At 38.7% G+C, this 27708-nt stretch overlaps 1 protein-coding gene across 5 annotated transcripts in view; it reads left to right on the forward strand.

The window, feature by feature from the left end:
- TTC27 (tetratricopeptide repeat domain 27) overlaps window positions 1–27708 on the forward strand; it is a 167943-nt gene that overhangs the window by 50689 nt on the left and 89546 nt on the right. For 4 of the 5 annotated variants that reach the window (XM_035000887.1, XM_035000884.1, XM_035000888.1 and 1 more), the window contains one exon: window positions 17448–17561. The exons of the other annotated variant lie outside the window; for it this stretch is intronic. In XM_035000887.1, the coding sequence (XP_034856778.1) occupies window positions 17448–17561 (114 nt within the window). The remainder of the gene's footprint in view (window positions 1–17447; window positions 17562–27708) is intronic. 5 annotated transcript variants of the gene reach the window in all.

The following is a 27708-nucleotide window of genomic DNA, read 5'->3' on the forward strand; positions in this document are numbered from 1 at the left end:
GGAAGTGTGATTGTATTGGGTTAGCTGGGTTGGAAGATTTGGTTAGGGCAATAGTGAGACTTATGGGAAAACGATTCCTGACAGATTTTAAATGGTCTACAGGACAAGGCCTGGGAATTTGGACTGTAGTTCTACTGGGGATAATTTATAGCCTAAATTGGGAATTTTAACTTGTCATTTGATACAAATTTTAACAACGGATGCTTTTTTAAATAGTTCATTAGAAGGGGGAATAGTTCTGCTTTTTATAGTATTTCTTTGTTCCTTTATTGTGAAGTCAGCCTGACCTGGGTAAGCATCATCTGATTTGGCTTGAGTGTAGCCAAACAATTATGGACTCACAAAGAGAGGTCTGAGTTGCCTTTGATTTATATGCGGAAAAGCAGCTATCTGAAAGCCCCTTCCTTCATGTTTAAAGGAGCAGACTGGCTGGCTGTCATATAAAGGATCCCAGTGACCTCTGGAAGAAGATTATTGGAAATGTGCAGTGATAAGAGTGAAAAGGAAATTTGTTTTTAATAGAAACAACACTCCAGATTTTCTTTGAGGGTGTTACAGAATTTTCTTTGCTGCTCTTCTGGGAATGATGGCAATGTTTCGTGAATGCCATATACATAGCGTGTCATGATATTAAAATTTACTTTTTGGTGTGAGTTACAGTGGTATTCATTGGCTATTTCATTTCAGTTAACTGAGTTTGCTCAGATGTTAGATTATTACAGTTCTTTTTTTAGTATGAGTCTGAGCACCAGCCCAGGTGGCGTATCTTAAAGAGATACGCCTCCTCCTGAGGCGTGCAGAGCAGTCTTCCTTTTGCTCTCAAAATATCTGTCAACACTTGCCGACGTGGATTGATTCTTTAACTTATAAAACACTGTAACTATAAGTAAGAGATATTACTAGAGTTTATTTCAACTTTCGTAGTAATAATATTTCTATATTATAAATTTATGATATAAATATTAATAATGTTAATAATAAGTAATATTATAGAGTATATAGATATTGTACACTTATAAAAGCTTACTGGATCAGTGAATCACCTTTCATAGGTTCTGGTCAATGAGAGTTGAGAAATGAGAGAACTTCTCTTAAGACAGTTGCACAAATGTTATCACTTATATTTGAGTTGTTTCTGACCTTTGTCCGGAAGGGTGAAAATGGTGAGAATTCCATCTCATATACAAGTGTATGGTTGCAAATGACACAGCATTCTTTTTTTTTTTTTAAGATTTTATTTATTTATTTGACAGAGAGAGAGAGACAGTGAGAGAGGGAACACAAGTAGGGGGAGTGGGAGAGGGAGAAGCAAGCTCCCCGCTGAGCAAGGAGCCCGGCTGAGCCACCCAGGTGCCCCATGACACAGCATTCTTTAGCACTGTCCTAATTCTCAAAGTGCTGCAAGTTGAACACACCAAATTTCTTAAGCTTCTTCTTTTTTAAAAAACTGGATTTTTAGCCAGCAGTCGTACTTCTGTGAGGCACTATTTCATCAAATTACTTGAGTTAGCAGACTCTAAGTAAAAATAAATGGACTTAAGAAAAGATAGCATATACAACTGTATGATTCCACTTACCTGAGGTACTTAGAATAGTCAAATGCATAGAAAGAGAGGTAGAATGGTGTTGCCAGAGAACGGAGAGTATTGGGGAGTTGATGTCTAATGGGTACAGGATTTCAGGTGCAAGGTGGAAAGAGTCCTGGAGATCAGTTGAACAACCATGTAAATGTACTTAACTGAACTGTACACTTAAAAAAATGGTTAAGATGGTGGGCTGCCTTGGGGCTCCTGGGTGGCTCAGTCGGTTAAGTGTGACTCTGGATTTCTGCTCAAGTCATGATCTCAGGGTCCTGGGATTGAGCCCCAAGTCGGGCTCCACACTTGGCAGGGAGTCTGCTTGAAGATTTTCCCTCTCCCTTTGTCCCTGCCCCGCTCATGTGCTATCTTTCTTTCTCTCTCTCTCAAATAAATGAATAACTCTTAAAAAAAAAAAAAAAAGATGGTGGAGCACCTGGGTGGCTCAGTTGGTTAAGCATCTGACTCTTGATCTCAGCTCAGGTCTTGATCTCAGGGTCATGAGTTCAAGCCCTGCATTGGGCTTTGTGCTGGGCATGGATCCTACTTAAAAAAAAGAAAAGGTTAAGATGATAATTTTTATGTTATATGTATTTTACCACAATTTAAAAATTAATTACAAAGGGAAAAAAAGATAGCACCTACAAAGGTCAAAGATATGACATTTTAAGAAATAAATCTATCTTAAGTTTGCAAGACCTCTATACTAGAATCTACAAAACATTATAAGAGAAAGCAATGAAGACTTAAATAAATGGGAGCATCTGCTATGTTCATGGAGGACTCAATATATTAAAATTTCAAGTCTTCTCAAATTAACCTACATAATCATGCAATCCTTAACAGAATCCCGGAGTTTGACTTTTTGTTTTTGTAGTTGTGTTGCTGTTGTTTTTTGATTTTGTGGAGCTCAAGCTTACTTTAAAATTCATATGGAAATGTAAAGGGCTAAGAATAGCTAAGGCAGGCATGAAGTACTGAGGTGGCATATATATGTCGCCAGATAGCAAGCTCTGTTATAAAACTGTATTATTTAACTATATTATTGCTTATCGTATTGTGGTCCTTGGACTGTCAGCATCAGCATCACCTGGGAGCTTGTTAGAAATGCAGTTTCTCAACCCCTTATTGAATCAGAATCTCTGGGGTTGAGGCTAAAGAGTCTGTGTTTCAACAGTTTCTCTACGTTATTCTCAGGCACTTGAAAGTTTGAGAAACACTGAATTAAGACATTTTGACATGAGAAAATATGAACCAACCAGTAGAACAGAGAGTCCAGAAACAGATCCAAACCTACATGGCTCATCTGATTTATGACAAAGTTGGCTTTCAGTACAGTGGTAAAGAGTAGGCTTTTCAATAAACGGTACTAGATGATTTATATCCATATAGAAAAAGCTATCTTAACACCTATATCATAACTGTATATACAAAAATCAATTCCAGACTGGATATGTAAAAGTGAAAAGCAAAACTGTAAAGCTCTTAGAGGAAAAAATATGGGAGGACGTCTTTGAGATCTTAGGACAAACAGTACAATAAAGCTCTAGCCATAAAACAAAAATGATAAATTGGACTACATTAATATTAAGCACTTCTCTTTATCAAAAGATACCATTAATATTTGTAAAGCACTTAGACCACTGCCTTGCCAGCACATTGTATGTGTTACATGAATGTTTGTCAAGAGTATAAATAATATATTACCCTCCTCCAACAAAAAAGTACTTGTGTTCAGAAAATACCAACTTAACAAATTATTAAGAAAAATTCTGACAACCCAATAGAAAAAACAGGCGAAGGATTTCAATAGGGACTTAATAAAGAGATATTAAAATGGCCATTAACATATTAAAAGGTGCTCAACTTTATTAGTCGTTAGAGAAATGCACACTACAACCATAATACAATACGACTACATACCCACGAGAATGGCTAAAATGCAAAACAGACAGTATTGAGTGTTGTAAGGATGTGAAGCAGCAAGAGTTCTCTAATATTTCTAGTAAGAGTGTTGAATGGAATAACCTTTTAGAAGATTGGGAGGAACTATGGAAGCTAAATGTATTCATACTCTGTGACCTTGCAATTTCACTCCTCAGTATATACCCAACAAAATACTTGGGCACGTTCACCTAAAGAACATGTCTTAAAGTGTGCGTAACCGCACATTCTGGTAGCACAGCTAGACTGTTCATAGCACATTTGTATTAGCCCCAAATTGGAAACTGCATAAATGCCCATTAGTGATATGGTGGTTAAATAAATTATATATTTATATAATGGAATATTATACAGCAATAAAATGAATATTCTACAACTGTGCAACTATGTGGATGAATCTTTCAAACATAATGTTGAGCAGAAGAAATCAGATACAAAAGAGTACTCTGTGATTACATTTGTGTAATGTAGAAAAGCACGCACATTGATCTCTGTATAAGTCAGGATAGTGGTTACCCTTACAGAGGGGCAGGAAATGACCAGAACAGAGAACAAGGGGGACAGTAGGATGCTGGTAATTTTTCTTGATCTGAGTGCTGGTTATATATGTCTGTTCGGTCTGTGAAAATTCATTGTGCATCTATATATTATATAATATATAAAAATGTTTTAATAAAAAAATTGGATCTAGTAGCCATTTCTTCAAACTGAAAAATACATGAAAAGAGTCACATAGGGCATTTACATTCATGGTCAGATGAGTTGCAATGGTCATTTCCAATATGCTGAAAGAACAGTATATTTAAGAAAATGAATAAAGCACCTTTTCTCAGCACATTTTAACCAAACTAACATTTCTTATATAAAATAGTTTCTTTCTGTTAATAATTTCATTCCAGTTTCCTGTAGGGATATATTAAGTTCATTTAAGTGTTTGAATCTTTCTTCCATGTAGGCTACGTGAAGATAAATTATGAACTTCCAAACTTATCATTTGTATTAGTGCTTTGCTTGGGAATAATCTGATTTATTTCTTTAAGCCTACCAATGCTAGAAAAGCATCAAGATGCAGGATGACCCACTGATGACTATATGAAAAAAGTGACAGTTTCTTGCAAAAAGCTCAGAAGCATCAATCACAGCTTGTTCTCACAACACATTTTTTTAAAAAGATTTTATTTATTTATTTGAGAGAGTGAGTGAGTGAGCGAGCATGAGTGGGAGAAGGGGCAGAGGGAGAGGGAGAAGCAGGCTCCAGCAGGGAGCCTAAGGCAGGACTTGATCCCAGGACCCAGGGATCATGACCTGAGCCGAAGGCAGACACTTAACCTACTGAGTTACCTAGGCGCCCCTCACAACACATTTTTGCTATGTATCTAGATGATTTGTATGTTTTTGCTTATTTTAACAAAGACAAATAAATGTAATGTTTTGGTTGTAAGGAGTTCTCTGGTACAACAGAGATAGAACAGTATGCTGTATTGTGCAACCAGTTGTTCTCAAGTTAATGCTGTCTAAATATTTCACCAAATACCAGGATGGAGCTACCAGATACCCTCAAGTCTACAAGGATGTGGTTTAAACATAGTGGGACATTACGTGGGTTTGTGTTATTTGGGAAGAATTCTAATAAATTGAGTATTTGTACAAGGGAAAAGCTTACCGCTGTGCATAGCTTCTGTTTGCAGTGCACAGGGCTAGCCAGGATTAGGTATTTTAGACTTTAAGACGACTAGTATCAGTGCCTTTTTAAGGGGGCGAGTGGCTAAGGTGTGCATTGGCAGGTTGAGCACTGCCAGAAAGCTTAGGTGGAGTGGTCACAGGTTAATTTGTGTTTTGAGTAATTTCCCTTTTAAGGGTGTTGATGTACTCCGTGCCTTCAGAAAAGTGGCACCTTATTCCCCTAGAGGATGAATAAAATCCTGCTTAAGAGCTGCTGTTGTCAAGGCCTCCAAATCAGTAAGGAAGAAGTAAAACTTTCACTACTTACAGATGACGTGATACTGTATATAGAAAACCTGAAAGACTCCACCAAAAAACTGTGGGAACTGATAAAATCAGTAAAGTAGCAGGATACAAAATCAGTCTACAGAAGTCTGTGGCATTTCTATATACCAATAATGAAGCAGCAGAAAGAGAAATTTAGAAAACAGTTCCATTTACAATTGCACCAAAACCCATAAGGTACTTAGGAATAAACCTAACCAAAGAGGTGAAAGACTTGTACTCTGAAAACTATAAAATATTGATGAGGGAAATTGAAGAGGACAAAAAGAAATGGAAAGAGGGGCGCCTGGGTGGCTCAGTTTTTAATAAGCATCTGCCTTTGGCTCAGGTCATGATCCCAGGGTCTTGGGATCGAGCCCTGTTTTGGGCTTGCGGATCGGCGGGAAGCCTGCTTCTCGCTCTCACGCTCCCCTGCTTGTGTTCCCTCTCTCGCTGTCTCTCTCTGTCAAATAAATAAATAAAATCTTAAAAAAAAAAAAAAAGGAAAGATATTCCCTGCTCATGGATTGGAAGAACAAATATTGTTAAAATGTCTATACTGCCCAAAGCAATCTACACATTTAATGCAATCCCTATCAAAATACCAACAGCTTTTTGGGGTGCCTGGGTGGCTCAGTCGGTTGGGCGTCAGCCTTTGGCTCAGGTCATGATCCTAGGGTCCTGGGATCGAGCCCTGCATCGGGCTCCCTGCTCTGCGGGGAGCCTGTTTCTCTCTCTCCCTCTCCCCCTGCTTGTGTTCCCTCTCTGGCTGTCTCTCTCTCTGTCAAATAAATAATAAAATCTAAAAAAAAAAAACCCCAAAAACCAACAGCTTTTTTCACAGAACCAGAACAAAAAATCCTAAAATTTGTATGGAACCAAAAAGATGCCGAATAGTCAAAACTTTCTTGAAAAAGAAAAGCAAAGCTGGAGGCATCATGATTCTGGACTTCAAGCTATATTACAAAGCTGTAGTCATCAAGATAGTATGGTACTGGTTCAAAAACGGACACACAGATCAATGGGACAGAATAGAAGACGCAGAAATGAGCCCACAACTGTATGGTCAGTTAATCTTCAGCAGAGCAGGAAAGAATATCCAAAGGGAAAAAGACCGTTTCTTCAACAAATGGTGTTGGGAAAATTGGACAGCAACATGCAGAAGAATGAAATTGGACCACTTTCTTAAACCATCTACAAAAATAAATTCAAAATGGGTGAAAGACTTAAACATGAGACCTGAAACCATAAAAGTCCTAGAAGAGAGCTCAAGCAGAATTTCTCTGACATCAGTCATAACAACATCTTTCTAGATATATCTCCTGAGGCAAGGGAAACAAAAGCAAAAATAAACTATTGGAACTACATCAAAGTAAAAAGCTTCTGCACAGCAAAGGGAACAATTAACAAAACCTAAAAGGCAGCCTATGGAATGGAAGAAGCTTTTTTCAAATGCCATATCCAAAATATATAAAGAATTTATAAAACTCGACACCCAGAAAACTAATAATGCAATTAAAAATGGGCAGAAGATATGAATAGACACTTTTCCAAAGAAGACATACAGATGGCCAACAGACATATGAAAAGATGCTCAATATCACTTATTATCAGGGAAATGCAAATCAAAACTATAATGAGATATCACCTCACACCTGTCAGAATGGCTAAAATCAACAACACAAGACACAACTGGTGTTGGTGAGGATGCGGAGAAAGGGGAACGCTCTCCGCACTGTTGGTGGGAATGCAAACTGGTGCAGCCATTCTGGAAACAGTATGGAGGTTCTTCACAAAGTTAAAAATAGATCTAATCGCACTACTGGGTATTTACCCAAAGGAAATGAAAATACTAATTCAAAGGGATACATGCACCCCAATGTTTATAGCAGCATTATCTACAATAGCCAAGATACGGAAGCAGCAATATCAATAGAAGAAGTGGCATTATATATACAATGGAATATTGTATTCAGCCATAAAAGAGAATGAAATCTTGCCATTTGCAAAGACATGGATAGAGCTATAGTGTATTATGCTAACTGATATAAATCAGAGAAAGACAGATACCATATGATTTTGCTCATATGTGGAATTTAAGAAACAAAACAAATGAGCAAAGGGGAAAAAAGAGAGAGAGGCAAACCAAGAAGCAGACTCTTAACTATAGAGAACAAACCAGTGGTTACCAGAGGGGAGATGAGGGGGGGATGGGTTAAATGGGTGATGTGGGATCAAGGAGTGCACTTGGTTGTGATAAGAACATGACTGTTTATCTTATTAACATTTTATTAAAATAAAAACCTAAAAAGAAAGAACTTGTCCAGGCTTTTACAGTTGAGTAGTAACTGTATTTCCCTGAAAACAAGAATCTGACTCTCCCATTATTGGCCTTTTAGTAATTTCTTACTTAGAGCCAGTTTTAGATAAAAAATATTCAGAAATTTATAGAACATTTCTAAGAAATGAGTGAGATATTAAAAACTATAAATTATAAGAATTAACAACATACAGTATTTGATAGCCTCAAAAATGTGTTCTTTGGAGGAAATAGGAACTGAGATGATTAAAAATAGAGTGTTTACTGCAAATTATATAGAGACATATTTTCATACACCAAAAATAACCCAGCTTTTGCGAGACAAACTTTGAAATTTGGGAGATGTTGAATATGCATGTAGGGTGTTTCATCTGAAGTATTATTCATGGCTTTAAAAAAAAGCAGTGAAATATTAGTTTGGTCTTAGTTATATTTTTATCTTATATTTTCTTTTTAAGTTTTTAGCAATACTGAACTTGAATGTAAAATGCTCTTTTTAAGGACCTTGTAAGTAATGATTTTGTAAAATATATGCTTTTTATATTGTCATAAAATATTCATAACATACAATTTACCATTTTAACAAAATTTTTTTTAGAGAGGGAGAGGGGTGGAGGGAGGGGTGGAGGGAGAGGAAGAAAGAATCTTAAGCAGGCTCGACGCCCAGCACAGAGCCCAACTTGAGTCTCCATCTCACCACCCTGAGATCATGACCTGAGCTGAAAACAATACTTGGCTGCTTAACTGACTGAACCACTCAGGCGCCTCCATTTTAACAATTTTTAAGTGTATCATTCAGTGACATTAAAGACATTTACACTGTTAGGTAATTATCAGCACTTCCATCTCCAGAGCTTTTTTATCACCCCATACTGAAACTCTGTACCCATTAAACGCTGGCTCCCTGTGCTCTCCTCTCCCTAGAATGACAACCACCATTCTATTTTCTGTTTTGCGTTTCAGTATGCTAGGTACCTCATGCAATCATAAAATATTTGTCCATTTGTGTCAGGCTTATTTCAGTTAGCATAAGGTCTTCAAGGTTCATCCATGTTGTAGTGTGTATCAACCTCCTTCCTTTTTAAGGCTGAATCATATTTATACACACACACACATATCACATTTGGTTTATCATTTTTCTGTCAGTGAATATTTGAGTTGTTTCTGCCTTTTAGCTATTGTGAACAACACTGCCATGAACACTGGTATGCAAGTATCTATTCAGGCCCCTCCTTTTATTTCTTTTGGGCTTATATCCAAGAAATGAATTTGCTGGATCATGTGTAATCCCATGTTTAATTTTTTGAGGATGCTTTTCTGTCTGTTTTTTTTTTTTTAAGTGAGAATGCTTTTTTTAATGCCCAGATTTCCTCATCTATACAAAGGCGTCATCAGATATCTGCCATGAACATAGAACAGTCAATGGAATTCCACAATCTGTTAATCTCTGATGTATTTTGTTTTTTGCTCACATAAATAACTGGTGGCTAGAATCCTAGGCTAGTAAAAAATTGAACCAGCTTATACTTAGGTACTATATATTCAGTCACTCACTGCTTCTCATCATCAAAGCTGAAACTGTGTGCTTATTTAGCCTTGTCTATGTGAGACACCTCACTATTCCTGATCTGATGAGTTACTATTTGGTATTTGTGAAAATATTCATTTATTTTACTAATTTTTGACATCTGAGAAATTTAAATGTTCTCAAGTATTTCTCTCTTATATTGGACAGTGAAGAACTTTAATTGGCTTTTAATAACCTATGTGGGGCATTTTGGTGAATATGAAGTCTATAATTACAATCAAATTAGTGTTAATTAAAAATATAAAATAACCCAAATTCCACAAAGATGAACTTGGGAGTTCATGTCATTATTTTCCCTTCATCATGACAGAATTTTGTAGGTGGAATAAGTTTTGGTCACCATTTAGTCCAGTTTTTTTTCTCTTTGTAGATAAGACATATCTTGGTGCAAGAGAAGTTAATCCACTTATTTAAGGGCATATAGAGAATGGCTGGGAAGGTGGAGGAACCCAAGCTAGTTTGGGAAGGAATTCACCTTAATTTGTGGATTTGTACAAAGTATCATAATGAATTATTTGGAAACTTATTCTTTGCTATAAAACAAATGGAATTTTTTTTTTTAAGATTTTATTTATTTTTCAACAGAGAGAGAGAGAGAGAGACAGTGAGAGAGGGAACACAAGCAGGGGGAGTGGGAGAGGGAGAAGCAGGCTCTCTGCTGAGCAGGGAGCCCGATGCGGGGCTCGATCCCAGGACTCTGGGATCATGACCTGAGCCGAAGGCAGACGCTTAATGACTGAGCCACCCAGGCGCCCCTAAAACAAATGGAATTTTATTAAAACTTTCTAGCTGACAGCAACCCTAGAGACCATCAGATCGAATCCCATCATTGTGTAAATGAGGAAGAGGAGGGCTTAAAATGGTCAGTACTTTTCCAAAGGCTTATGCAGTTAATTGGTGGAGAGTCTGGTCTAGAGTCCAGCTCTTTTTTTCAGTGCATTTTTCCACTTTGCCACACCTCTTCTTTAAAATTATGTCGTATGCCAGAATTTAGCAATGACTTATTTTCAAAAGGCTTGTAAGCTTATTTTATTTGGCATTCGGAGCATATTGTTGTAAAGAAAAAATACTATAATGTTTAAGTTTCTGAGCTGCTTCACAAAAGCCTATATAAGCCACTGTGTACCTGGATTATAGTAATAAAAATATTATTTCATGATACCCATTTATTATTTACTATGTTGTGTCCTTGGGGAGAGAGTATTTTCCCAAATCTATTGAGGGAATGTCAGGAAAAAAAAACGTGACAGGTGATTTTCATAAGTGCTAGTCACTGTTGATTTACATTTCTTTTTCAGAAGAAGCATCTTTGTACATACCCTTTTGCCCCTGTGTAAATGATGACAAACATAAAATCCCTTCTCTGTCCCTTTCTTTCTCTCTCTGTGCGCGCTCTCTCTCTCTCTCTGAGTGCTCTCAGTATGCCAGGCTGTACAGAAGGCGCTAGGGAACGGAATAGTTGGGACCTCTGCGCTGAAGGAGCCAACCTGCATGCAGTGGTGGAGAATCATGGGGTAGAGATGGAGATACTTAGGGAAAGTGGTTGAGAAAGGCTCTCCGAGAAAGTGGCATTTGAGCTGACCCCCGAAGGGTGAGGCAGAGCCAGCAGGAGGCGGTAGGTGGTCATTCTCAGGTCCTGAATTGAGTGGAATTAAGAGTAACTCTGGCCAAGGATGCAGTGGAGACTCTGGATCAGCTCTGCCCATCCATCTGGACAGACGCGCTTCAGTTCTCACCAGCCGGCTTGCTGCCTGGGTAGGTAGGTTGGTGCTCCCTCCATTGGGTTTGCTTCCTGAACTATTAGATCGGTTATTTCTTAAAAATAGCATTTTCTTCATGTTGGTAGAGCGTTGTAGCAGATATTCCCCCACTGAATTTTCTTTTTCTTACCTAATTATGATTGACTTACCTTGTGGGCAGCAGTGTTCTAAAAATATATTAAACACAGCCTATCCGAATTTACCTCCTTCTAGAAAGACTTTCCCAAGTGTCCTGGCCAAACAGATATAAGATAAATGCATTCTTCAGTGATGCCATTATTCGGCCAGTTCCTTCTGTAAAGCTTTTCAAATGTCTGTAAGATTGCATTTTACTCTCAGTGTTCAGTGAGAATGTTTTGCTTGACCTTCGCATAAAAGTCTCAGGCAAACTCTTGTTCTCATGCCAGCGCATTTGTTATTTTTCTGAGGAAAATACCTCCCCTATTTGGTGTGCAAACCTTAAAGCTGGGTTTTAACTCTGACAAGCGCTTCATCAGTGTGGTTGGGAGCTGTAGGGGAGGATAAGTTTTCTTGGACCTTCTTAGGGCTGGGTTTGCAAATTAACCTGACAGATTAACATGAGAAAAGCACACAGATTTATTTAATACAGATTTTTTTTGTGACATGGGAGGCTTCATAAGGAAACAAAGACCTGAAGAAGCAGTTAAACTTGAGTATGTTTATGCTCGGTTTGATGAAGAGTGGGCATCATGGAGGAATGTGCTAGGTCAGAGAGTGTAAGGTGTAGGTGTAAAGGATGCTCTTTTCCTCCGGGTATAGGATGTAGGGAGGACGCTCTCACAGCAGGGTTTTATGACCTGCTTCAGGGCAGAGGGACAGGGGGAAGGTCAGAGTGATCTTCCTGCTTCTGCTGTTTCCTCAGACTCCTTTGGCTTAAAATATTCAATATGCTCAGGTGCCATATTTTGGGGGTAGTGTGTCGTGAACCCTATCAGAGGTTAGGGTGGTGATTTTCTGTTAGGGGTGAGAGAAAGCATTCAGGAGGGGAAATCTGGAGGGGGCCACTTCAGTGGGTACTCTCAGAGGCTTGTTAAGTTTTACCTAATTCATATTTAATCCTCCTCACAACCTGTGAGAGATAGTTACCCCTGTTTTAGAGAGGAGGAAAGTGAGACCCTGAAACGTCCCAAGGTCACCCAGTGACTCCTCTCACGTGGTGGAGCTGGGATTCTGCACAAGCTCTGGCTGGCTTGGAGAATGTTCCCACTGTGCTACAGAGCCCTTCCCTCCATGCTCTTCCGTCCTGTCACAAAGGTACAGAGACAGTCCCTTTAATCGGGTGAAGAGAAAGTAAGGCAGTGATGCGACCCATTGTGGGTAGTAGAATCACTTTGCAGATTTACTTTATGAAAAGAGTTGTTTCCTTTGAAAGTATTTGAGATCAAACAGTGTTACGCATTTTAAATAGTTCTTTAATGTATTTTACCTTATGTGTCTTTATATAGTGCCATATACACCTACTTATGTTGATGAAGCCATTTTTCTCGTAGATTTTATTTTATTTTTTTTAAATATTTTATTTATTTATTTGACAGAGAGAGACACAGCGAGAGAGGGAACACAAGCAGGGGGAGTGGGAGAGGGAGAAGCAGGCTCCCCGCCAAGCAGGGAGCCCGATGTGGGACTTGATCCCAGGACGCTGGGATCCTGACCTGAGCCGAAGGCAGACGCTTAACGACTGAACCACCCAGGTGCCCTTTCTCGTAGATTTTAGTTAATGGAGGCTAACAAGATACAGTTATAGGTTAATCTGGTAAAGTATATTTCAAGGGGATAAAATTTTTTTTTAATTTTTTTATTGTTATGTTAATCCCCCTACATTACATCATTCGTTTTAGATGAAGTGTTCCATGATTCATTGTTTGTGCATAACACCCAGTGCTCCATGCAGAACGTGCCCTCCTCAATACCCATCACCAGGCTAACCCATCCCCCCTGCCCCTTCCCCTCTAGAACCCTCAGGTTGTTTTTCAGAGTCCATCGTCTCTCATGGTTCGTCTACCTCAAGGGGATAAAATAATTTAATTTGCACAGTTATACAACGATGAGATTACCTAATGGACATTGCATTAGAATGTAAATTCCGTGACCGCGGGGACCTTGTCTGTCTTGCTTACTAGTTTGTCCCTGGGGCCTTGTGCACATGGCCTTGTACAGAGTAGGTGCTCAAGTGAATTAATGAATGAATACACTTTGGTAGGACCCCATCTATTGATTCTCCTCCTCCCTTATTCGTTCACTCTCCTTCTCCTGCTCCCCTTAGCAGAGCAGTTTCCCAGCGTTCTTTACTGAGTCCGCTGCTTACGTTGCTTGACCAGAGTTTCCTGGGTAGTATCATCACTTCCAGGGGGTGATCATATCTGGGGAAAGTGTTGAAAAAACACTATAAAGATGTTGTTCTGGGGATCAAGAGACCAAGTATTAGAATCAGCTTTTGCTACTAATGAAGGTGTGATACAGAGCAAGTGGCTTAACCTGTTGGTGCTTCATTTTCCTTTTTATTGTAAGGGGGTTGGCCTTGATCCAGAGTTGAAAATTCACATGTCTCTAGGGACCAAGGGAGGTAACTCACACGGTGGTACAGTAAGGAGTTGTAAGGAATGAGATAGAATTAAAGACCCCCTGCTCTCTCTCTCTCTTTTTTTAAAGATTTTATTTATTTATTTGAGAGAGAGAGAGCACATGAGCACGAGCAGGGGGAGGGGCAGAAGGAGAAACAGACCTCCCCACTGAGCGCGGACCCCTGACCCCGACCCTGGGGCTTGATCCCAGGACCATGAGATCATGACCTGAGCCGAAACCAAGAGCCAGACACTTAACCGGCTGAGCCACCCAGGTGCCCCCCTCCTCCTAACTCTTAATAAGAATTTGGAGTGATAAATGAATTTGACCAAAAACAAATACTTGTATTATCTCATCCTAATAGTTATTTTTTTTTCCCGTTAACGTTAATGCAAATTTTATTCAAGAGATAATATTGAAGAATTCTAAGAAAGGGAAAAATTTACCAGTTATTCACTCTACAGTAAAAAGTGGAACTGGGGATCACATATAACACATAAATAAATTCTATCTTTACATTTCTGAATAAAGCTCTTCTTAGAGCCATTTAACTTTTGCTGATAAAGTTTTGTGAATTGTGTTCAGAAACTTTGACAACACACACATATACACGCTCTTCAAATAAGTTAAGTACCTAGGATTTTTTAAATAATTAGATCAATGTTTATTGTGACTTTATAACTCCTTCAAATTATACTTTAATATTTGACACAGTAGGTTCAAAAAATAACTATTCAGGCCTCAGTTTTAAATTTTCCTTCAGTGTAATGCACAAAGTTGATAAAGAAATATTAATAGGACTACCCTAAAATAAATGCACCTTTCTTATAAAAATTACTTGTTATAATACAGTTCCCATTCTGTTCTGTAATTCTGATAAGGAATATACATTTTTGGTGGGGGCACCTGGGTGACCCAATCAGTTAAGCATCGGATTCTTGATCTTGGCTCAGGTCTTGATCTCATGGTCGTGAATTCAAGCCCTGCATTGAGCTCCATGCTGGGCGTGGAGCCTACTTAAAAAAATTTTTTAAAGAATATACTTTTTGGTAATAAAACAAGGATTTAGAATGATTCAGTCCTTGGGAAATCCTAATGGCAGTCACTCAATGAAGAAGTCAGTCATTCCTGGAGTCACAAACACTCAAAAACTGCTGTTAGAGTTAAGTTTTTGTGGTTGTTGATGTTTATTGTTTTGGTTTAGCCTTGCAGTTCCTAAACGTCGCTATGGTTTCGAATTACCTGGGGAATGTTTTAAAAACACAGTTGCCAGATGCTACTCTCAGAGATCTGATTTACTTAAAAAAAAAAAAAAAAAAAACAACCAAAAGCTTCTCAAGTGCTTCTAATGTGCAGCTAGGTTTTGAATGATTAATTGGACTCAATTTAACTAGGGTGTTTCCGCACTGACTTTTAGAAACAAGCAACTGATCAAGGATATAGTCAGCTTTCCGACAAATAAGCATCTTCCCTTGTTTCGCAGCAGTCTTGACTGAATGTACAATTGTAGATGATCTCCAGGAAACAGTGTGGATTCCAGATCATCAGCAGAGAGCGAAAACTGTTCATTACACCACGCAGTCCCTACAGCATCATCATACATTTTGCCCGTTTTCACTCACCCAGAACTTTTACTTTTTTCCCCACTACATGTGCAGTCATAGTCCATGGTTTCTACTACATTCTCTGAGCTCATGGCTGTCACAGCTTTCTGGGGTTAGGACTTAGTCCTTGCATATTTGAGCTTTTGTCTTAGGCCAGTTTTTATTAAGGTGTCCCCTCTGGGAAAGCATTTTATTTTATTTTATTATTATTTTTAAAAGATTTTATTTATTTATTTGATAGAGACACAGCGTGAGAGAGAACACAAGCAGGGGGAGTGGGGGAGGGAAAGCAGGCTTCCCGCTGAGCAGGGAGCACGATGCGGGGCTCGATCCCAGGACCCTGGGATCATGACCTAAGCTGAAGGCAGACGCTTAACCATCTGAGCCACCCAGGCGCCCCTGGGAAAGCATTTTAACTGAATCAGGGACTCACTACCCTAACCAAGGCTAGAAAGCATTCTTGTACATTTTAGATTGGTTTTCTGTAATACGTATTGAAGAAAAGAAGGTCTTTTGCCTTAAAAAAAATTTTTTTTTATTAACATATCATGTATTATTTGTTTCAGGGGTATGGTTCTGTGATTCATCCATCAGTCTTACACAATTCACAGAGCTCACCATAGCACATACCTCCCCAAAGTCCATCACCCAGCCATCCATCCTTCCCACCCCCCTCCACTTCAGCAACCCTCAGTTTGTTTCCTGAGATTAAGAGTCTCTTATGGTTTGTCTCCCTCTCTGGTTTCATCTTGTTTCATTTTTCCCTCCCTTTCCCTATGATTCTGTCTTGTTTCTCAAATTCCTCATATCAGTGAGATCATATGATACTTGTCTTTCTCTGATTGACTTATTTCATTTAGCATAATACCCTCTAGTTCTATCCACGTAGTTGCAAACGGCAAGATTTCATTTTTTGATGGCTGCATAATATTCCATTGTGTGTGTGTATATATATATATATATATATACACACACCGCATCTTCTTTATCCATTCATCTGTTGATGGACATCTAGGCTCTTTCCATAGTTTGGCTATTGTGGACATTGCTGCTGTAAACATTGGGGTGCCTGTGCCCCTTCGGATCACTGCATTTGTATCTTTGGGGTAAATACCCAGTAGTGCAATTGCTGGGTCGTATGGTAGCTCTATTTTCAACTTTTTGAGGAAACTCCATACTGTTTTCTAGAGTGGCTGCACCAGCGTGCATTCCCACCAACAGTGTAGGAGGGTTCCCCTTTCTCCACATCCTTGCCAACATCTGTCGTTTCCTGACTTGTTAATTTTAGCCATTCTGACTGGTGTGAGGTGGTATCTCATTGAGGTTTTGATTTGGATTTCTCTGATGTCGAGTGATGTTGAACACTTTTTCATGTGTCTGTTGGCCATTTGGATGTCTTCTTTGCAGAAATGTCTGTTCATGTCTTCTGCCCATTTCTTGATTGGATTATTTGTTCTTTGGCTGTTGAGTTTGTAAGTTCTTTATAGATTTTGGATACTAGCCCTTTATCTGACATGTCATTTGCAAATACCTTCTCCCATTCTGTTGCCTTTAAGTGAGCAAATACTTAATTCTTGGGCATTCCGTGTACTTGAAGTTTGATTTGCATTTGTATCTATGAATTAGGATGTATTTTAAGTAAAAAGTTACCAGATTTCTAATGATTTGTTTTTATGTTTGAGTTTGGCTAATGTTTAAAGATTTATTTCAAATTTGGGAAAGATATTTTGAGGTAGTTTATTTTCTCACATTTTTTATAACCTATGAGATAAAAAGATTTATTAATTTCTAATGTGATACAGTCTGCCTATTGTTTTGATTACCTGGAAAGATTTTGATTTATTCCTTAAGGGATTTATTCAATAGATTGGATCCAGTAGGTTAAGTAATGACTGCTCAAGTGAACAAATTCTTCACAAAAATATTGGACAGCACATGTTTTATTATTTTTCACCGAGAAGATTTTCAGATCTGCATTCAGCTGTATTCTGATATTTTTGGAAGAGTTAATTTTGTACTAATCAGAGTGGAATCACCAAGCTCATGCCTTCTTTTTGTGTTTGTTTTTTAATTCTCTTCCATCAGTTTTTGCTTTCACAACCAAAGTTTTGGGCCATTCAGACATCAGCCTTGATCCTCCGGACCAAACTTGACAGAGGAAGCGCACGCCGAGTGGAGCGCGCAATGAGGCAGACACAGGTGAGAATTAATGTGACAGTTTTTGTTCTTCTTCCAACTCTTCTTTATGCAACAAATGAATCACTGAACACTACATCAAAAACTAATGATTGGGGCACCTGGGGGGCTCAGTCATTAAGCGTCTGCCTTCGGCTCAGGTCATGATGCCAGGGTCCTGGGATCGAGCCCCGCATTGGGCTCCCTGCTCAGCGGGAAGCCTGCTTCTCCCTCTCCCTCTGCTGCTCCCCTGCTTGTGCACATGCTCTCTCTCTCTCTGTCAAATAAATAAAATCTTTAAAACAACAACAACAACAAAAACTTATGATTAACTCTTTATTGCTGTTAATAAGCATAGGGGTGCCTGGATGGCTCAGTTGGTTAAACATCTGGCTTTGGCTCAATTCATTGACCCCAGGGTGGGCTCCTCGCTGAGTGGGGAATCTGCTTGTCCCTCCTCCCACTTGTGTGCACTCTCTCTCTCTTTCTCTCAAATAAATAAATAAAATCTTTAAAAAGTAAGCATATATATGTGTTGTGAATATAAAATAATGAGATGGCTTTCCTTTTGTTCATTTTGTTATTTTCTAGAGTGTGGGTTTTAGAATTTGTTTGGCTCCAAAGCCCAGCTGTGTCCCTTAGTAGCTCTGTGACCACAATATTTAACCTTTCTGAAGCAAAACTGTTCCTCTGTTCACAACACTTCTGACACCAGATGTGTGGGTCTTCCATACCAAGCATTTCTCCACTTCCTTGTGGACATCAGTTCTGACACTATCTGGACTTAGTGCAGACACCATAGGTTAAGGGCTCAGACCGACAAGACTGCCCTCTACTTTATTTTTATTTTATTTTATTTTATTTTTTAAGATGCCATAAATTTTAACAAGTGTCAATTTCAGAAATGTTATTTATTTTTTTCAAATTTTTATTTAAATTCTAGTTCGTTAACATACAGTGCAATATTGGTTTCAGGAGTAGGATTCAGTGATTCGTCACTTACATACAACACCCATTGCTCTCCTTAATACCCTTCACCCATCTAGCCCAACCCCCACCCACCTCCCCCCATCAACCCTCAGTTTGTTCTCTATTAAGAGTCTCTTAGGGTTTGTTTTCCTCTCTCTCTCTCTCTTTTTTACCCCCCTCCCATTTGTTCATCTGTTTTGTTTCTTAAATTCTACATGGGAGTGAAATCATATGGTATTTGTCTTTCTCTGACTGATTTATTTCACTTAGCATAATACCCTCTAGTTCCATCCACGTTGTTGCAAATGGCAAGATTTCATTCTTTTTGATGGCGAGTAATGTTCCATTGTCCAATCTGTATTTTTGTATCCTTTGGGTAAATACCTACTAGTGCAATTGCTGAATCATAGGGTAGTTCTATTTTTAACTTTTGAGCCATCTCCATACAGTTTTCCAGAGTGGCTGAACCAGTTTGCATTCCCACCAACAGTGCAGAGAGGGTTCCCCTTTCTCCACATCTTTGCCAACAACTGTTGTTTCCTGTGTTGTTAATTTTAGCCATTCTGACAGGTGTGAGGTGATATTTCATCGTGGTTTTGATTTGTACTTCCCTGATATCTGTGATGTTGAGCATCTTTTCATGTGTCTGTTAGCCATCTGGCTGTCTTCTTTGGAAAAATATCTGTTCATGTCTTCTGCCCATTTCTTAATTAGATTATTTGTTTTTTCAGTGTGGAGTTTGATAAGTTCTTTATAGATTTTAGATACTAACCCTTTATCAGATATGTTATTTGCAAATATCTTCTCCCATTCTGTCGGTTGTCTCTTAGTTTTGTTGATGGTTTCCTTTGATGTGCAGAAGGTTTTTATCTTGATGAACTCCCAGTAGTTCCCTTTTTTTGCTTTTTGCTTTTGTTTCCCTTGCCTCAGGAGACATATCTAGAAAGATGTTGTTATGGCTGATGTCAGAGAAATTACTGCTTGAGCTCTCTTCTAGGATTTTTATGGTTTCATGTCTCACATTTAGGTCTTTCATCCATTTTAAATATATTTTTGTGTATGGTGTAAGAAAGTAGTCCAGTTTCATTCTTCTGCATGTTACTGTCCAGTTTTCCCAACATCATTTGTTGAAGAGACTGTCTTTTTTCCATTGGATAGTCTTTCCTGCTTTATCAAAGATGAGTTGACCATATAGTTGTGGGTCCGTTTCTGGGTTCTTTACTATGTTCCAGTGATCTCTATGTCTGTTTCTATGCCAGTACCATACTGTCTTGATCACTACAGCTTTGTAATATAGCTTGAAGTCCAGAATCGTGATGCCTCCAGCTTTGCTTTTCTTTTTCAGGATTGCTTTGGCTATTTGGGGTCTTTTGTGGTTCCATACAAATTTTAGGATTGTTTGTTGTGGTTCTGTGAAAAATGCTGTTGTTATTTTGATAGGGATTGCATTAAGTATGTAGATTGCTTTGGGTAGTATAGAAATTTTAACAATGTTTGTTCTTCCAATCCATGAATACAGAACGTTTTTCCATTTCTTTGTGTCCTCTTCAATTTCTTTCATAAGTGTTCTTTAGTTTTCAGAGTACAGATCTTTTACCTCTTCGGTTAAATTTATTCTTAGGTATCTTAGGGTTTTTGGTGCAATTGTAAATGGGATAGATTCCTTGATTTATTTTTTGGTTGCTTCATTATTGGTGTATAGAAATGCAACAGATTTCTGTACATTGACTTTATGTCCTGCAACTTTGCTGAATTCATGTATTAGTTCTAGCAATTTTTTGGTGGAGTCTTCAGCGTTTTCTATATAAAGTATCATGTCGTCTGCAAATAGTGAAAGTTTGACTTCTTTCTTGCCAATTTGGATGCCTTTTATTTCTTTTTGTTGTCTAATTGCTGAGGCTAAGACTTCCAGTACCAATAGTAATGGTGAGAGTGGACCTCCCTGTCTTGTTCCTGAACATAGGGAAAGGCTTTCAGTTTTTCCCCATTGAGGATGATCTTATGGGTGTGGGTCTTTCATATATGGCCTTTATAATGTTGGGGTATGTTCCATCTATACTTACTTTGTTGAAGGTTTTTATCAAAATGGATGCTGCATTTTGTCAAATGCTTCTTCTGCATCTATTGAGGGGATCTTATCCTTTCTTTTATTAATGTATATTATTTTGATTGATATGCGAATATTGAACCACCCCTGCAAGACTGCCCTCTACTTTAGATGCCAACCTTAGGTCTGGTTCTGACTGACTGGCTATAAATCAGGGGTTCTACTGACCCCCACCTGGAGTCCGATAATATGCTAAAATGGCTCACAGAATTTAGGGAAACTTTATGTTTATTCTCATCCATTGACTAGCATTTAGTGTCTTTCACAGATTGTCTAATAACCTAACTGTGATGCAGACTATGGTCTCTTTCACAGATTGTCTAATAACCTAACTGTGATGCAGTCTGATGGCCAAGAAAAATTTAAAATGTTGCAAAAGATGTAGGATTTCATGAAGTCAATGACAATGGTATTTTTAAAAATTTATTTTTTGCTTTGGAACAATTTAGTTGTAAGAATGATGTGAAGAAAGGTGCCTGCGGGTCTTAGTTGGTTAAACATCTGATTCTTGATTTCAGCTCAGGTCATGATCTCAGGGTCGTGGGATCAAGCCCCAAGTCAAGCTCCGCACGGGGTGTGGAGCCTGCTTAAGATTCGCTCTTTCCAGGGCACCCGGGTGGCTCAGTCGTTAAGCGTCTGCCTTCAGCTCAGGTCATGATCCCGGGGTCCTGGGATCGAGCCCCACATCGGGCTCCCTGCTCTGCAGGAAGCCTGCTTCTCCCTCTCCCACTCCCCCTGCTTGTGTTCCCTCTCTTGCTGTGTCTCTCTCTGTCAAATAAATAAAATCTTAAAAAAAAAAAAAAAAAAGATTCGCTCTTTCCCTCTCCTCCTCCCCCCACCTCTCTCTCCCTCTCTTAAAAAAAAAAGATGTGAAGAACTACCATCCACCCTTCTGACGAGACCCCAGTCAAGTTTTATCAATAGTCCTAATAATGTCCTTTGTAGCAAAAGGATCCAAGCACAGCATTGAGCTGCCTCATCCTTTGAGTTTCTTTTGTCTGGAGCAGTTCCTCAGGCCTCTCTTGACTTCTGTGGGGTTGATGATTTTGAAGGTTACCAGCCAGTTATTTTGGAGACTGTCTTTCAATTTGGGTTTCTCTGACATTTCCTCATCATTCAGTTCAGGTTACACAATTTTGACAGTAATATTCCAGAAGTATTGTAGTACTCTTCTCACGGTGTCCCTCTCAGGTGTCAGAGGCTGTGAGTTGTTCTGTGATGCTCTCTGATCACTTGAATAAGGTCATGTTGGTGGAGTTTCTCCCTAATGTAAAGTTACTCTTTACCTTGTAAGTAATAAGCCTTTGGGGGGAGTTACTTTGAGATTATCATCCAATTTTCATCCACTTGTTTTAACATTTATTGATGTTTCTTGAGAGGGGAAGTTATTATGATGATTGCCAAGTGGCAATTTTATAATGATTTTATAATATCTTAGTTGGTATTCTGCTATAGGGAAGAGCTTTTTCTTCTTTTTATTTATTCCTCCACTTATTTATTTATTTGAGTGTGGACTCGTGGATTTCTGTTTTATTCAATGGGATGTAATCTTATGCTGTCATTACTTATTTACTTTACTCTTAATTTTTTATTTTGACAGAATTTCAGCTCATGTGAATGAGATAAGCTTAAGTATAGAGTATACTGTTTGTTGCTATAGTAAAAGCAGAAGTGGATTCTCTGTGTCTGAGAATGCTAATTATTCCCAGTTATCCATCCTTCATTTAGTAATAGAACCTTAGTTTTATCCAGACATATGACTTCCCATACTCCTTTGCATAACAGTATGTGGGTGGAAATGATGTGTACCCTGGCCTTTTGTCCTTTCCTATTGTGTAGAAGGTCAGGAGAAGTGGGGCTGCCATCTTAGATCAGAGATGCCGTGTGTTGAGGAATGCAGAGCTCTTTTACCAGCTCTGCATCACTTATCACTGGATTTATAAATGAGAAAGAAAATTATGTCTTGCTTAATAAGTATATTTTAAAAATTTCTTTTTACAGTAGTTTAACCTGTATGGACTAAGCTGAGAGCACTCTGCTAATGTTACTGGAGGTACAAAGATTAATCTGTAGGGTCTAACTCTTTACTAGCTCTGTCCACCGAACGTTTAGAGCAGTGGCACCTCAATAGCAGATGAGCACACCTAGTGCCCAGATCTTGGTTTCTAAATTCCAGTCTTCAATAAGAGGGACCCATGCTCCTTGCATAGATGGCTGAGTTTAGGACTAGGGTAGCTGAAGCAGGGAAAATACAAGATGGGCGTGGAACATCTTTTGTAGTGCAAGAATATAAGGTAGTGTTAAGAAAAGGGATCTGGGGGGCACTTGGTTGACACAGTTGGTTAAGCATCTGATTCTTGGTTTTGTCTCAAGTTGTGATCTCACAATCATGAGACTGAGCCCCATGTCAGGCTCCCCGCCCAGTGTGGAGTCTGCTTGAGATTCTGTCTCCCTCTTCTTCTGCCCCTCTCACTTGTGCTCTCTTTCTCTCTCTCTCTCAAATAAATAAATAAATCTTAAAAAGAAAAAGGGAGTTGGGGGCATGTCAGAAGGACACCGCAGCTAATCTGAAAGAGAACTCAATGGCCAAAGCTAGAACAATTTGAGCAACAAAATGAATAACATAGTATTTGATTATAATCCAAGTTATAAAATAAATACATGGGTCCATACTGCCATAAATGAATGAATGATTGAATAAATGGGATAAAGGACAAGTCTTCCTGACAGAAGAATTTTAAATAATTTATGTAGATACTCCCCCTGTCTAGGAGGTGAAGTTTAGTCTCTCTCTCCTAGAGTATGAGTTGGGCTTAGTGATCACTTAGTGATCACTTAGTGCATCACTTCTGTATGGATACAGAACAATGGTAGCTTTACAGTGGAGAAACCTGGCAACCCCTACCTTAATCAGGTGATCATGGTTAGCATCACCAGCAATAAGTCTATTGATCTCACATACCCTCTGATCATAGGCTATGGTGAAAAGAGCACTTCACCCCTGTGGGAGCCTTCCACCAAACCAGTAACACCAGTTTAATTACAAGACAACATCAGAAAAAACCCAATTGAGACATCCTATGGAATACCTGGCTAGTACTCTTTCAAAAGTGTCCAGGTCATGAACAACATGAACTGAGAAACCGACACAGATCAGAGAGAGAGACTAAGGCAACTTGATAGTATCCTAGATCAGATCTTGGAACAGAAAAAGGGCATTAATGGGAAAGCTAATGAAATACAAATAAAGTCTGTAGTTTAATTAATAGTAATGGGCCAATGTTAATTTCTTAGTCTTGAAAAATAGGTCGTGATTAGGTAATTTGTTAACATCAAGAGAAATTGGGTGAAGACTGTATAGGAACTCTCCATAGTGTCTTTTCAGATTTTCTGTAAATTTGAAATTGTTCCAAAATAAAAAGTTTATCTTAAATGAAAAAAAAAAAAAAACAACCCAAACACATTTATATTCTAATTAGAAAAGTTTATCTTGATTTAAGAATGTGTATTCCTGGTGATGCCAGGCTGACTCAGTTGGTAGAGCTGGCGACTCTGCATCTCAAGGTGTGGTGAGTTTGAGCCCTATGCTGGTGTAGAGATTACTTAAAAATAAAATCTTAAAAAAAAAGGGAATGTGTATGCCTGTGGGTACCGCGTCATCACTGCTGCTTGTTTGGTTTCCGGTTCAATAGGCAGCTCCTGCCCAGCATCTGAACAATGGGGGGTGGGCAGTGCATGTCCTAGGTCCAGATGTTTCTTATTTTAATGAGGCTCGAGTTAGATTTTTAACTGGGAACATCGGAAGGAAATACATAATGAGATGTAAATACTGGGTGAAGTATGTTCAGGTTTACCAAATAATCATAACTTGGTACAGTTTACAAGGCTGGGTGGTAGGAAGGAGGAAGAGGTGACTTAGGGAGAATGCATGTAATGTGTGTGGACTACAGAGTCCTTCAGTCTGGTTCATGCTGGGGAGCAGCGTGAGATAAATATTGGAAGGGCTGTCTGTTTTGTTTCTGATGTCAACCCTCATATAAGGCTGCAGAATGTGGATTTTCTCCTCTGAGTAAAAGGAACTATGGGTAACATGACAGAAGTCAGAGTTTCAAAGAGAGTCCTAGAGTACGGTAGCATTTATTGGTGAAAATCGAAGCAGAAACCTCAATTGGGGATTACTTTCATAGGCCTGCTTACTGGGAGCAGATTTAGTATGGATAGAAATACAGATCCAAGAGATGATTTATGTAGTTGTTCTAAGTTAGAGAAATCAGTTAATTTACCTTCAGTGAAATTGAAGGTAAAATGAAAGATGGTGATACTTATGACACTTTTTTTTTGTATGGCTGCTTAAATTAAACTCTGGGAAAAAATGTTCAGAATAAGATTATTTTCAAAGAGCGGTATCAGGAGACTAAACAATGTGAGCACTTTAAAAACAGTCTTTAAGAGCTTTTTAAAGCTCTTCGAAATAGGTCCCCTGCATTTAAAAGTCTGTTAGTTGCCAGGTAAAAGCAGATGTTTATCTGGATTAAGTGAAGTTTTTGTTCAAAAAAATCCATGCAGATAAAAAAACAAACAAAAAATCCATGAAAACAAAAATCCCACGTTCCTTTCCAGAACTTTTCTGTGTCAGCATAGTTTGGCAAACCCACAGGAGGGTTACCAAGTTACTATAATGTCAGTGCTACTAACCTCCCAGTTAACAAACATTTATTGAATTATTAGTATGTACCAGCTACTGTACTGGGCCCTGGGTATGCTAAGATAATTAATATGTAAGCTTTCAGGAGCTTACATTCAAAGGGCCAAATTCTTTGTCTTGGAATTATTTTCCACCTCCTCTTTTTCAGCCCCCTCCCCCCCGTCTGCAAAATACAATGCAGTTACCATGTCCTTTTGCTTTTCTTCCTGCGTACTGTTTGAATTTATTGAGGGCCTACTCTGTGTTCTACACTTTGTCACATACTGTTTTAACCATTTTACTTCTTTTCACTGAGTATCATCATACCTCAGAGCCCTTTATATTATTGTCACAAGTTGTTTTCTCCAAAACAATGAGACACAGAGATCAGGGTTAAGTGCCACTTGAAGAAACAGGAGGGAGTGGGATCGGGCTGAGGAAGAAGTCACACGGAGGTGCGGGCCCACCATCCCCAGGCTATTTCTCATGCTGCGCATCCCCCTGACTTTCTACCTTCCCTTCCCCGCCATGGGATATAGGCGGCCCTGGGAATGGACGAGACCTCAGGCTAGGTGCTCTTGGTGGCTGTAGGGGACGCTGAGAGAGCTGACAGCAGGGGGCCACATGCGCATCCCACGCCCAGTGTAAAGCAAAGAAGGAAGGTGAAGGTGTGGTTTTGTGATCAGTACTTTAAATTATTCATGCTGAATTACTTCTATTGTATTGAAGTTCGTTTATTAAAAGCTCATTTCACACTGAGCAGAATGTTGAAATAACCGGTGTTAAAATGATCAAATATGCATATTTTATTAAAATATGTGTATAGTTTTTTGTTCAAGGAGACTACACATAAATTTTTTAAATTTTATTTTGGGAAACAGTTAAAATTTTTTTTTTTGGCCAAAGTTTGGCCTTAATACAAATAGTACTAGATTACATTTATTTATTAATGAAGGACATACTGACTTAGAAATGATTTGCTTTGCATTCATCTCTTACGTTAACTTCGGCATATGAAGTAACTGTCGTCATTCAGTTTTCTTTTGGAGCAGGAGTTAAACTCAAAAAGTAGAGTGGTAAGTTTGTAAGTGGATAGCACATCTTTTTAATTTGAAACCTACATTATTCTCTGAATTATGCACATTATGTTTTTGCGCATCAAATAATAAAAGGATGTGCTTGAGGAAAATAGACTTAAAGAGGGAGCCGCATCACCATGCTCTCGCATCTTGCCCTGTCTTGGCCTTCATTATATCTTGTATCTCCCCGTCTTGCCATCCGAATCCTGCATTCTGAAGAGAGTTGTATACTTCTCTGCCTATAGAACAGGATGAGGAGTTGTTATTTCTGCCTTTACAGGCTGATACCGCTGAGAAAATCACTTCACGCCCCAACCCAGAAATTTTGGGATTTAGCCAGATCATGTGACAAGGTGAATGCAGGATTTGTCTCATTTTCTGTGCCTTGTTGAGCTATTTACCTCATCATCTGAACTCTTGCCAATTCTCTGATTCAGAGTTCGATATTACTGTATTTGTTGAAGTTGCTGCATCCCCGAAGAATTAAGAGGAAAATGATTTTTCAAATACCTGTCTATATAAAACAATGTTTAGGAGAAATTCTGTTTTAGTTTCTGTGAAAATCTGTTTCCTTCCTCAGCTGTTATAATGTGATAAAACGATAAGCCGTTAAGGCTGCAAGAAAAATAAGCCAGAAGGAGCTGTTTAGGGAAAAGCTCAGTCTTGTCATATTACAAGTTGAGGAAGCGCAGGTAGGATGAGTCACGTGACTCGCCCCCGTTGGCCTGGCTAGTTAATGACAGAGTCGCGACTGTAACTTGCACGGTGATGAGCAGCTACACTGAATGATATGATGGCAAGTCCTGAAGATGGCCGATTTGGGAGGGATTTCTGAGAAATGCCAAACTTAAAAGGAGAATATTGCATCCCACCAAAAGGTAAATAAACCAATGTTACAAGATCCACAGAGGAAGAAGGAACTTCAAAGTGAGGGCAATCCATTAAAAACACCCTATCTCATGAAAATTATTCTAGGCTGGAGTTCGTTAACGATTGCATGTTTGGGGCATGATGGTGGTAATGACAAAGAAAATGATGTTTATGGAAACATTGAGTGGTTATGATTCAGAAGCAATGAATTAAAGTGAGATTATATTCTCTAGTACTTATTCATACCCTGCTTTTGATTATTTTATGTTATTATGTTATTAAAATAATCTTGCTAATGAATTTTAACTACTCAGTTATCTCTTAACCCTGTTAATTTAAATGAGGACAGTCTGCCCCTGTTCAGGTAGCTCTGCCTCTAAAGATGATTTTCCAACAGGGATCTTTTCCTTCACCTTTGAATTTCTGGGAGGACAGTGCATTGAATTGGGAATTGGAGATTAT

Source organism: Mirounga leonina, unplaced genomic scaffold (genome assembly GCF_011800145.1).
Source record: "Mirounga leonina isolate KUSES-001 unplaced genomic scaffold, KU_Mleo_1.0 Mir_125, whole genome shotgun sequence".
NCBI lineage: Eukaryota > Metazoa > Chordata > Mammalia > Carnivora > Phocidae > Mirounga > Mirounga leonina.